General features: G+C 35.0%; 1 protein-coding gene across 1 annotated transcript; it reads right to left on the reverse strand.

Moving 5' to 3' along the window:
- Positions 1–3,096: 3,096 nt before the first annotated feature.
- Positions 3,097–11,001, reverse strand: LOC128556674 (acetylcholine receptor subunit beta-type unc-29-like). Its single transcript, XM_053542288.1, has 4 exons — positions 10,729–11,001; positions 9,835–9,932; positions 8,542–9,187; positions 3,097–3,216 (listed from the first exon to the last, which is right to left on the reverse strand). Exons 1-4 carry the CDS (start codon positions 10,999–11,001, stop codon positions 3,097–3,099), a joined length of 1,137 nt encoding a protein of 378 aa, XP_053398263.1.
- Positions 11,002–13,681: the final 2,680 nt, after the last annotated feature.

The raw sequence follows: 13,681 nt of genomic DNA on the forward strand, positions 1-13,681 counted from the left end.
CAGTCAGTCATGTTTATATATACGGCAAACTACAACAAATAGACAAACATAAATAATTGTGGTTATTCCTCGTTAATAACCATACTTATTTTAGTGAAATAATGTTATATTACAGTCACTTCTTGACACTTAATTGAGTTCAATTTAAACTGACGACTCCACATGACAGGTCGGGTATTCTCGGTGCTAACGGAAAGTGCCGATGTTTGTTTTTCATCACATGCACGCGGAATGACGTCACAGCTGCCTCTTTCCGCAAGGTCATAAATGGCCGAACAAGAAAAATCTAACATCAACAAAATATCCAAATTAATCAACGAAATGAGGGGTAGAGGTAGCAAAAAAAGATCGAAGACCCAAAACTCGACAACTCAGAATACTACAACGAAAAGGAAAAAGGTGGATGAGAGCAGTCAGACCGAAAATGACGTTGAACATGTCAGGCTATGTGACGCCGAGGATTCAGAAAACCCGGGTAATGATATAGATAACATTGTTAACTTTAGATCCCTTCTTTACAATCCAAATAATAATATGGAAAGCTCTGGGTGTGGTGGTGATTTAAGTCCCAATAGGGAACCGGATGTTGCTAATTTAAGCCGGCTCTTGCAACCGGGTCTCGAACCAATGAAGTCTAATTCAGATGACATTGCGATGCACATCCCGCAGTCTATAAAAGACCAAATCTGGCGGGGTGAGTACGTTAATCTGGCGCTTCTGCTAAAAGGCGCTTTAGAATTGTCTGAACTGTCGAATGGCCACAGTCTGTACATATCACCAAGTGGCCTCATTGAATCTAGACCAAAGAGTTCAAAGGTAAAATAACATCCATTGAAAAGTGGACGGATGCCTTTTTAATACATATGAGTATCCTTTTGAAAAAGTCACCCACATTAACCCAAGACTTAATTAAATATATGTCAATTATAAGGGAGGCTTCAGTACAATTACAGGGCTTTGCATGGGTAACATACGATGAGCAGTTTCGACTGCGACAGGCACATTGTCGAGCATCTTGGGCGTCTATAAATCAAGAGTTATGGCTTCGTTGTATGTCGTTGGCTGGAAATGTATCTAGCACGCAAAAGGTAAACACGTGCAATGCATATAACAGGGGACATTGTACTTATAACAATGGTCGCTTTGCACACTCTAGTTCGTCGTGTGGCGCCCAACATCCAAAATATTTGTGTTGGAAACCATCAAGTAATCCTCCTCCAGTAGCAGGTAATTCCAATATCTCAGCCCCTAGGGGAAAGGTGCCTAATTTTCGTGGCTCATTCAGTGCGCCCAGAGGCAAAGCCCCAGCCATCCGACCATTTCATAGGAATTTCCAGAATGAATACAAACGTGTCTGAAATCTGTAAATCACCAATCAACCTAAATGTATTGTCCCGTGAGTTAAGCTTTTACTCACTTAGTGATAAACAAATATTGCAAAAAGGCTTTACCGGCGGCTTTTCATTGAACTACAGTGGTCCTAGAGTTTTCATAGAATCGAAAAACTTGAAATCAGCCTTAGATCACGCTGAAATTACCAAAGAAAAAATTGAAAAAGAACTAAAAGAAGGTAGAGTGGCCGGTCCTTCTGATATCTCTACTTTACCAGTGCATAATGTAAAGGTGTCGCCAATTGGACTCGTCCCCAAGAAAAATGGACAATTTAGAATGATCCATCACTTATCGCATCCAAAGGGCAACTCATTGAATGACTTTATATACCCGAAGCTCTGTTCAGTTCAGTATACTAGCTTTGACGAAGCAATACACATGTTGCAAGATCTCGGTCGCGGATGCTATCTATTCAAATTGGATACAAAAAATGCTTTCAGGTTACTTCCGGTGCACCCGGACGACTTTGATCAGCTCGGTTTCAAGTTCTTCGATTCCTACTTTATAGATAAATGTTTACCTTTCGGTTGCAGTGTATCATGTAATCTTTTCGAAAAATTCGCAGTTTTTCTTGAGTTTTGCATAAAGCGGCGGCTGACAAATTCTGAAAAGATTCTTCACTATTTAGACGATTTTTAGGAGGCCACAATTGTTTTAAAACATGCGCAGATTGCTCAAACTTTGTAACAACGTATTAGCAGAACTTCAGGTGCCAGTTGCGTCTGAAAAGACAGTTGGTCCCGTTCAAGTGCTGACTTTCCTCGGTTTAGAGCTTGATTCACAGGAAATGGTTGTCCGTATGCCGCGAGACAAAATCATAGACTTAATAGGCAAAATATCCGCCATGCTATCAAAAGAAAAAACTACCTTAAAAGCTATGCAAAGCCTTATAGGCAGTCTCAATTTTGCTTGTAGGGTAATTCGCCCAGGTAGACCTTTTTGTCGTCGGCTTATAAACGCTACTTGTGGTTTAACAAAATCATATCATCACATTCGTGTGAATTGAGGCATAAAATTAGATTTGCAGATGTGGTTAAAATTCTTTAGTAGCTATAATGGCATATCAGTGTTCTACGACCGCCACTGGTCTTCAAACGAGGCTGTCCAGCTCTTCACTGACAGTGCAGGGGGTTCGGTTTCGGTGCCTATTTTCAGGGTCATTGGTGTAGTGGCAAGTGGCCACAGGAATGGGAACAGGAAAACATTACAAGGGATATAACTGTATTGGAGCTATTTCCCATCCTCGTCGCACTACATATTTGGGGCGATAAGTTAACCTGTAAAAAAATTGTTTTTAACTGTGACAACGCCGCAGTTGTCCAAATCCTAAATTCCTTTTCATCAAAATCTGAACGCGTTATGACCCTTGTACGATGTATTACAATGCGCTGCTTGAAGTATAACATGCTCGTAAAAGCCTCTCATGTCCCTGGCGCAAAAAAATGACATATGTGACTCATTGTCTCGTTTTCAGTGGGAACGATTCCGAACTTTGGACCCAGAAGCGGATTCCGAACAGTGTCCAATGCCAAGCCATCTTTGGGAAGAATTCAGGCAAGAGTCGCATTTTTACTAAAAGAAAGCCTCGCAAAGAACACCATTAAAACATACCAAACCGCTATTTCAGTCTTTCAAAAATTCTGTAAGCAGTACTCTTTAAGTTGCCAACTGCCATATGAAACCAAGCACGTGGCCTTATTCATTTCATATTGTTTCGAGCTCGGGTGCACGCCAGCCACTACTAAGACCTACGTTTCTTGGGTAGGCTTCTTTCACAAAGTCTTCGGTTTCCACGATCCAACTAACTCTTTTATAGTTGGAAAGCTGTTGGAAGGATGTCGCAAGTCAAAGGCTAATTTAATTTTCCACGATCTAGGCATTTAACGAGGAAGCACATTTGGAGCTAGAATTTTGCAAAGAAATTTTTGGCAGCATATTAGGTTTTTCACGTAGCGGCTACATTTCTCCACTCTATAGAAACTTTCAGCTGTTCAGGACAAGCGCAAGAACTTTGCTACTTTTTCCAGTGAATGAACTGTTTTTAGGACGTTGATCAGATCGAGTTGTAGCCTATATGGTACCTCAGTGGATCTGACTTTATTAAGACGATCTAACCGCAGCCTTAATGGTACCTCGGTAGATCTATATAAAAGTTTAATTATTGATGAATGGACATTGGTATAATATATGAAGTGAACTTAACATAGTGTTGTTTATTCATTTATAGCAGAATATTTTTACAGTTGGTTCAAAAGCAAAGTAGCAACCAATTATCTGTGTGATTATAGGGTAATTTGTGATCCCGCTGTGTCCGTATTTCCGAGGTAGCATCAGCAATTTGTGATCGCCCTGTGTCCGTATCTCCGCTTTTAAAATCAAATGAGTCTTAAAATAAACACCATTGGTCGCCAATTTGGAACGCTCAGTGTTAAGCTACAACTCGAAATATTAAAATAAGTATATGTGCACAATTAATCCCCCATGGTACAGCAGTTTAGATAAAAGAAATCGCCGGTATATGAATTCCTAACGCACTTTATAGTGACAAAAGACAGATTTTTTTTGTTAAACCGGAGAAAATTAAAATGCATCAGAAGTAACAAAGTACAATATAAACGACGTCACGTCAAAACTCAAATAACTTGTATATTTTGTATTACATCTATTGCGTTATTGTACATGTAGACATGTATCATATTGATACAGTTTGTATATATAGAAATAAAATATTTCTTCAATATGAAGAAGAGAAAAATAAAAGCCACCATATCAATATACAAGATTGTATATTGTCCGTATGAAGGGTATGCGAGAAGAAAAAAAAAGTAATAAAAATAATAATGATAATGATAGAAATGATAATAATGATAATTATAATAATAATGATAATTATAATATTGTTACGACCCAGAGTCTACTAATAGGGCGTTTTATGTACACGGTGTCTTTCTGCAACCGAAGTTCAATGACGAAAAAGGGGCTACTTGGCAAGTCAACACACGACGATAAACGGAAAATATTGCAAACGTTCGTTAATTTGCCAGTGCTCAGCTGTAATGCTTTCACGGTCTACATCATTCTTAGGATTAGGGTTTAACTTCCACAAATTAAGATAACAAAGTAAAATGTACCAATGGAAAAACAGATAAGATGTTTTAAAAGTTTACAACTTTTATTTTGAAGAGCCCTAACAATAATAGCTTGAAAATATGATAAATAAAAGAGCGATAAAACAAAACCATGAGATCTGTTTGACTAAAACCCCGACGTGATAGACTGTCTAAGAAAACGCACGAAAGGGGCTGCCTATGACCGACCCGAAAAAATACAGTTGCCGAAAATAAATCTATTTGAGGATGTAACACTTAAGAAATTCAAACATGGTCAGCTTTTAACGAGAATTTGCAAGAATTATCTCCCTTAATTATTGACCGTGTTAAAGCAATTCCCTTCAAATTGGATTGCCTCCCTTACATTAGCTAAAGTCGTGTCATTCATATTCTTTGTCATGGATTTTGCATTGATCTAAATTTTTGCTTTATGTAATACACGGAGATTAAGCTCGCAAGTTACTCCACAGAAAGCAACAAGTAGCCAGTTTTTTTATATAAATCATGTTGTTTTATAGATCCATATAGAAATATTATTCTTGTAAAGATATATAACATTTCTCTAAAAAATCATTATATTAGCTTATGATATTGCGAAATTCGTGTTGTCATGTAACAGAAAATGAAAACATTTGAATAAATTTCTTTTCTTTTCTTTTGAAACTTTGAATCCCGCTAAACATTGAAATCCGATAATTAACGATCTTTCCCACAAAAACATGTATAATAGTTTTCCTCGAGAAAAACGAAATTTGTGTGAAGGTACATGTATTCCCATGTTGCCTGATTGTTCTTGTCCTTATAACGGTACTTTTGTTTAACTTTCGTACCTAGAAGTTTACTCTAACACATGATAAAATAAAGTAATAAACTAAGCAATATTGTTTTTGACAGGCAATGGCAAAGAAAAACCCGAGCAATTTAACAATCTTAAAAAACGCGCACACATGTTTTATTAACTGACCTTGATCCAAGGTTTTCCATAGAAATCAAAGAAAGAAAGAATCTATTTAATTATGAATCAAATTTCTGATTTTTTATCAGCATTGGTTTTTTTGTATCAAAGAGATCCTAACTCATTTTTTTTAAACAATTAGCTATGATTCACCCTGTCTGCTTATTTATAAGTGTCTAAGTTACTTGTATAATCAATGATATTTGCCATTCAGATATGTGTTTTTATATACTATACAATTCAATCATGAAATCAAATTTAGCGTGTAAACTAAAGTCTTTAGCTGTAAAGGTGGCTATTTGGCATGCTTTCCACACACAAAACCGTGACAAAAATGTAAAGAGATAATCCTACCGTGCAAACTTATGGAAAGCCTGCCATTTTTTTACAAGCTTGGATTTCATTTCTAAAATAGACGTAATATTGCGCGTCTGTTAATTTCATCCTTTCTTTGCATATCGTGGAAACCATGCTGTGTCTTTTGTTTAAATAAATGTACACATTATCTCCCCCTCTCACCAGCTTTCAATGAGCGCCTAACTTTGCAAATTACACTATTTCATAAGAAAATTATTCTTTGAATTAGTTTTTCTCCTGTCGTCGAATGTTTCAATATTCCAAAGATATCTGTCGGAAATTATGTAATTCCTATTGATTCTTATTGTTCTCATAAACAGTTTGGTGAAAAATCAAAGCTCTGTTCTATTGTGTTCTTTCCATTTTTTTTCTATTTTTTTTTTTTTTTTTTTTTTTTTTTTTGACTAATTAGACAATTATGAACGTTATTATTTCAAAAGACTATTTGAATCGTACGTCACTTGTTGGTATATGCAGTTCCGTAAATTAACACGGTTTAAGTTACATCAGAACTTTAAGAAATCCACAAGATTTTAATTTCTTTATACACTTTGAAGTAAAATGGAAGCAAGAAGCCTTTACCCTCTTACACTTATAATTACATTATTGTATTGTTTATAAAGTCAAGAATACCTACATATGTGATAATAAATTGTCATACTTTGATAATTATAATTTATTTGCCTCTAAAATAACAGAAATTGAAATGTTTAGTGTTTTTCACTATATGTTCAATATAAGCGATGGTGATACTTTTAAAACAAAATTGGAAGCAAGAAGATGTTCAGTTAGAATACATATTTTCACATCAAATTAAAGAGCAGAAATTGAAGTTTACTGTCATATCTGGTAAAATATTCACAAACCAAAAGATATATTTGAAATTAATCATTGAAAATAAATTTCCTATATAATCTATTGCTCAAACTAATATCAGTAGGGAAACCAATATTGGTTATCGGATAGTTTTCAAGGGGGGCAACCTACTACGATAAGCCAGCCAAATATAATAAAAGCTGGGGATGGAAAAATATTATGTAGATCTATGAGCTATTTACTCTAAATACTTGATACGACAGCAAAAATCTAAGTACCTAACATTTCTAAAAAAAAAAAAACAACAAAAAAAACGCTGCTACGCTGCTAAATTCTATCATAAGCAACGCATACGTGTAAAATAAAATACCAGTATCTTTACTGAAGGCTTTCTGATAATAGTAATAATTTGATAAATAAATTAACTGTAAAAATTATCAGAACGGAATAACGTCTGGAACGTTTTGCAAACAAAGTGGAAGTGCTGAATAAGTTTCGGCCAAGGCCTTTTATATCCCAACAATTCCAACAAATCCCAAAGTACCCGGACGCTAGTTGGAAGTTTCAACCAAGTTGGAATAAGCGCTTTAAGGAAACCCTCCACTATTGGAAACTTCCCACCAGGTCGTATAAACGAAGTGTTACATTACAAGACGACACACGGACATTGTTATAATAAACTACCCATGATTTTTCTTAAAAAGATCTAAAAGTATCGACTAGAAAAGCCTAAGGAACAATATACATTTAACGCCAAGCAAACTCAGTATAAAAATAGTGCTTCGCGCACTTGCTTAAAGAGCGTGACTTCATACGAGGTAAAGCGAGAACCGGAAGAAGATGTTCGCTAAAAATAAGAAAGTGATTCAGAATGACATAGTTAACAATAATTTACGATAAAGCAAGGCCAAAATGATTCTAAGTTAACAGAGACGTCAAAGGTAATGAAACATTTGAAATGCAATGTAATTTATATAAATAGCATTGCATAAAAACGTACATGATTGGGTGGGGTACAGGATTACTACATTAATAATAATAATAATAATAATAATGATAATAATAATAATAAAATATGACAAAATGCGACCACATGGAAGAAAGAGTGACATAGTAATTATAAAGGGAGATAATAAAACAGAAATTTCAATGTTAAACTATCTTATTATGAAAATGCTATTAAAAACAAGAACAACAATTAAAATTATTACTGTACAATTATGGAATTTAAAGCCGGGGGAGTAAAGTGGGTTATAAAATTATATATATCTATGTCTGTTTCTATATACATGAATATATCGGTCTACCTCACTTGACCAGCAAATAACCTATATACGTATAGAAGAACATCAGTCAACGGTTATTATGCGATAACCCATGCGCGTGCAGTGATGTCATCCCATCCAAGCGCGTAAAAAGTAGTTACCATTCTTTTTTGACACTGTTGATACTAGTATGTCATGTTAGAATCGAGATAATACGTGAATAAAAAGTGTGATTTATCGTAGAATAACCCGCGTTTTTCGTTCGTTCTTATCCGAAACAATATATCACTCAGGTCTACGCGATATATTCTTAAGCATAAGAACTCAAAAGACAGGTTATTATACGATAAACCACGATTGGGAACCTATTAATTTTTAACTGAAATTCATTCATTAAACAAAACTCCGGTATTCATACCAGATGGGTGCGCTGTATTTAACATTAAATCCCGAAAGGTTCACGAAAAAATCTATAACAATGTCAATCAGTAAACAACTGAAATCTTCGACATTGTGAGTTGTACTTTTGAAATGTTATTCGACACTATTTTGAATAATGTGACATAAAGAAAAAGAAAATGGGCGTGAAAAGCAAAACTACTGTAAGAAACAAAATAAACAGTATCGTGTCAAGGCGTTGGAAAACCATCGCCCATGTGTAAGGCTTTGTGGTTACAGTGGCCTGACCATTCTCGACCTCCTTTAGCTTATCAGAATCTATTTCTGTTTTGTCCTTGGTGATACTTTTCGATGCAAGAAATTTCCATGTGCATTCTTTATTACCAAAGACAGCTACCAGTTTTGCTTGCAGAACTGTGTAGAATACAGACAAGACACTTAACAATAATAAGAGGGTGACGAATAACACGAAGTATGAGACTTGAAGAGAGTTTTTGGGTAATGTGTTACTGATTATTGTAATGAAAATTCCATATGACAAAAATATAGTGATTGCAAATGATCCTTTTTCTCCAGAGCCAGTCGGCAAAAGGAAAAGGCAGATGTTAAGGAAAGCCAACATCAACAAGGGCATAATCAGTGTAAAAGTAGTAAAGCCAGCACGCCTAAGCACGTGAAAATCAATGTCAATGAAGTTTGAATTGTATTTTGTGCACCGATTTCGCACGATTTTAATTATCTTCCAGGCAGTGTTCTCCGTATATTCGTCCAAAGTGACTTCATTATGATGACTGAGGACGACACTTGTCACAGTTTCATCAGATACGTAGAAGCTTATCTTGCATACCCGCTTGTCGAATGGATAGTATTTAATATTTACATCGCAAATCACACTGAAAAAGATATAAGAAAAGCGCTTATTCATTTAAACAGCAATGGAAGAAATGGTCTATTCAAATCGTTTTCGTATATGAAACACAAACGAAACTTTAAGAAATTTGGATGCATTCTATATACTTACTTTGTAAATGACTCAATAAGAATTAATTAGCTTTAAACTTATTTTAGATAATCTTTATATTCTGTTCTAAATATTTCAACCACTTCCTTGCTTGAGCTATATGTTGACTGGAAATCAGTTTCGCAAAGATACTTAAGAAATAATTTAAACCAAAAGCGTGTTTGAACACTTATTTATGCACGATGGGCGGTTATACGTCGGGCGTAATAATATCATGAGGGTGCAGCCCGAGTAAAATTATTTGTACGGCGTATCACCTCCTGAGTGCATAAAAAGTGTTAAAATACGGTTTTTGTATAAATTACTTCGATTCTAATATGCCCTTTATCTAAAACAGTAGATAAAATATATATAGTAGCGCTCTTTCTTGGTCACGGCAAAAACATTGACGTCACCGCACGTTAACGTGACGTCATTTTCGCGTAAAAGTGTTTTAACAGAGAAAAGCATATTAGAACTTTTCATAAAAACATATTTGCGACTGAAGAGCATGTTTAATTTGAATCATATCAAGCAGACCTGTATATTCCTTCTGGAACCCACTGAACCTCGCCTTTGGCCGAAACCTTTGCAATATCTGTTGCTACATTTCCCACAACACCATCACCGTTTACTGTCTGTAACGAAAGTATTAGGGTAATGCGTATATTGTTTTTATATTCTGTGCTTCAAAATTAATTTCCTCCTAGCAAATCTGAAAAATCGAAAGCTTATCATTGGAATTAATTTACTTGAAAGAGATTTAGGATTAGATGTATTCCCATCTGAATGTATATCTCAAAAATATAGTACATGTATTAAATTGTTTAATGAAAAACATTTTTTGCCACTGTTGATAAGTAATTCTGTAACATTGTTAGCGCTTGTTGAGGATTGAGCACATTTCAGATCATACAGTGACTGTCAAGCATTAATCAAGGAGGAAGTCCAAAGTTGCCCTGAAGTGAGTTTCAAATCATGGTAGAACCATTGAACTGCTGCTGGTCTGCTGGATTGCTTCCTTAAATGACAACCCGAAACGGGGCTCAAACCTAGGATGGATAGTTATATATAGTACAGAATGTATTAGAGATTTTGAATGCTCATTTTATGTACAATTATAACACAACTAAACAAATAACACAACCTCGGGCTAATTATGAAGAGAAGCGTAACACTCCTCACACCCACGGTCATCAGCTTCAGCGGAACTTTAAAGAACCTTAAATGGTCTTTCCTCACAGTCAAATATGGTAAGCCGCCAGACAACCAATCGTGTCTGTGTGACTCTAAATCGATTAAAATTGTGAGATAATATGACAAATGTCTTCTTTTTTCTTCCAGATAGCGGGCACATAAGGAGACAGAAAGGAGCTGACGTTTCGGATATATCAAACGTCTTAATATCTAAATTACAAAAGAAAATGTTTTTACCTTTATAATTGTTAGACTCGGTTTCCATATCTCTTTCGTCGCTATTTTTATATAATTTGTTCTTGCATAGTTTTCGTCTTTCCACGTCAAAAGTTCATCTTTCCATGAGACCCGAAAGTAGCCAAGCACTGAAAATATCTGAACTTTTGTGTCGAAGTCTATTAAACTCATCGGTACAAACTCTGCTGACACTTTTACTGGTTTCGACTGGTCTTTAACTGGTCGTATCCTGGTATCATAGGTGTTGAATAGGTCATGGAACAGATTCTTCATATGACTAATATCTCCCTGGACTAAGTCCCAGCCATGCTCTATTGGTATCTTGCGATCATATATTGACGGAGTCGCAGAACTTGTAACATTATATGTGAACGAAACATTTACTTTTGATATTAAAATCAAACAGTGTAAAATGATCCTATGCATTTTATGTTTATCATCCAAACTCACATTACCCACATATAAATCACGACATATTGCGTCTGAAAACTTTCTTATTGGAGAAATGCCTGTTTTTTTTTTCAATTCGATTGAATGGCGTAAATATTTCTATTTGAAAGAGTGATATATACAGATGCATTTGTTTGAAGCAAGAGCGTATATTAAAAAATAGATAATGGGTATTAATTCCAAATATGTACGTTTTTCCTTAATTTAGGGGTTGAAATACCTTATCCACTCAATATACAGTTTCCATAACTGACAAAATTTTCAAAAGAACTGGATGTTTTTATAACATATCATCAACCTATTTTATATGTTATATCTTTTCAAGAGAAACCGATTAGTTTAGACTGTGAATAAAAATGCAATACATATCAACAACACATTATTTCGCAATAAAACGAGCCAGTTGATACTCCAAAGAATATCACCTAATTAGAAAGGTTTGTTGTACCAATATGTTTCTTTTGTAGTAGATAATTTGCATAATTTTGACTTTTAGTACGTAAGGAAGTCTAAAATATAACATGCATTACTGCCGCCACTCAAATAATGAAAACACACAAGCAGTTGCATTCGTATACTTTAATTTGAATAAACCTTGTTTATTTAGTCTGCATACATGACTGTATAAATACATACATTCCAGAATATATTCATCTTTCAGCAAAGAAAAATAAGGACATTTAAAATACAACAGCTGAAAAAAAAATGGCAGCATGATCCTGAAATAAAACGTTAAGAACACTATGTACATAGTTTAGTAAAATGGAAAACCAATTTAGAAAGTTCCGTTGCCTAAATTTTGATCGAAATTGCAATGGTTTTCAAGAACCTTCAAGTCAACATTATTAAAAAAAGAGAATAGGTAAGAGCAGATTTCTCGGAAGCACAGAGCACCACAAACACAGCCACAGAGCCACGCATTAGCAAAGTAGGCCCACAACAAAAAGAAGCTGTAACGGAAAAATATTACAGACGGGTTGCTTCAAAAATCTAACAAGTACATTTTAATTTTATGCAAAATGTAGAAAATATATAAATCATGCGAATTAACAATGCAGGAGTGAAAATTTTAAATGAAACATGCGTTACTAAACAAACGTTACCAAAATTACATTGAACGCTATGTAACACAAAGGTAAGGGTAGTGTGCCAGTTTTGCTGTATTGAGACAAGGTCACAGTGTCTTTTGTATTTCGATGTTCGATGTGAATTGTAAACTACTGGTTACGGATATAACCTTGAGTACCCATGCGGCAGATCAGATATATTCATTCAGCAATTTTCGGTTTATATGTATTTATATATTTTTAAGGTCGCTGATGTATTTTCTGATGTAAACAGTTACTGCAAATTGTTCCAACAGGACAGATTCAGCAGACTTAATAGCCTAGTGGTAGATGGTCTACTTCGAGTGCGGGAGGTCGTGCGCTCAATCTCGGCCGCGTCGCTCCAAAGACGTAGAAATTGGTACCAGTTACTCCCTTGCTTGTCTTGGCATAAAAAGGTTCTCTCATACCCTTGTGGTGACGGAACTGTACAATATCCTGTAACATATTCAGATCAGTTTAAGGAGATTTCTATTTTAGCTATGACTATTTGGAGAGCTATACAACCCCTATAAATAATATTTGATCGAACTGAAGGCAGTCATTTTGAAAGTGGTGGCCATCAATAAAAACTAGTTGAAATCGTCAAAATACTCACTTTAACTCATTTGCATGGTAGTTCAGGAATAAATTCAGATAGTCAGTTTGAATGGATGCCATCTTGAATAAAATAATTCAACATGAAAATAAGATCTGTGGCAAGAGATACGACATACAATTCGTATACAGCATCCAAAACAAGATTATGCCAGAAGGCGTAATTGCATTCATTATGTTTTTAAACTCGCCAACTCTTAAAAGTGACCCAAAAAATACTATAATTTGTGACGTGGCTCAACCTTCCTCCAGTTTCTGTCACATTTATTTTCGAGAACGAGTTTAGTTCTACCAAAATATCGGACGAAAACATTATTTAAGTAATTTTTTTTCGTGTGAATGTGATGACCCCCTGCTTACACCGTTGGCATGGTGGAAGAAAATCGTTTGATAAAACTTTTTTTCAATACACATAGACTGCATTACATTTTGTCAAAATATAAAACAAAATACTGTTAATGCAGTTTTGCAAAAGGATAATCACTTTTGTGTTTGTTTGCATGACTGACCAATCAGAGCGGACAAACATTACCTTACGTGTACACTTACCTTATTCACAGTAATTTCCCGTACTTTTATGCATTGGTGGTCTCTGACCTTAAGTTTACAATGTATTTAATGAAAATGATATCACAAAGGTAAAATATGGATGCCGTCAGGATAAACACCCAAGATATATGCAATGACGTAATCGAAAAAACACTAATGATGAGAAACCTGTTTGTACAGTTTTCATACTGGAAATATTATTGTGACTATATAAACAGAAATATTCTAATATTTGCTTCAGCAAATACACG

Source organism: Mercenaria mercenaria, chromosome 4 (genome assembly GCF_021730395.1).
Source record: "Mercenaria mercenaria strain notata chromosome 4, MADL_Memer_1, whole genome shotgun sequence".
NCBI classification, from domain to species: domain Eukaryota; kingdom Metazoa; phylum Mollusca; class Bivalvia; order Venerida; family Veneridae; genus Mercenaria; species Mercenaria mercenaria.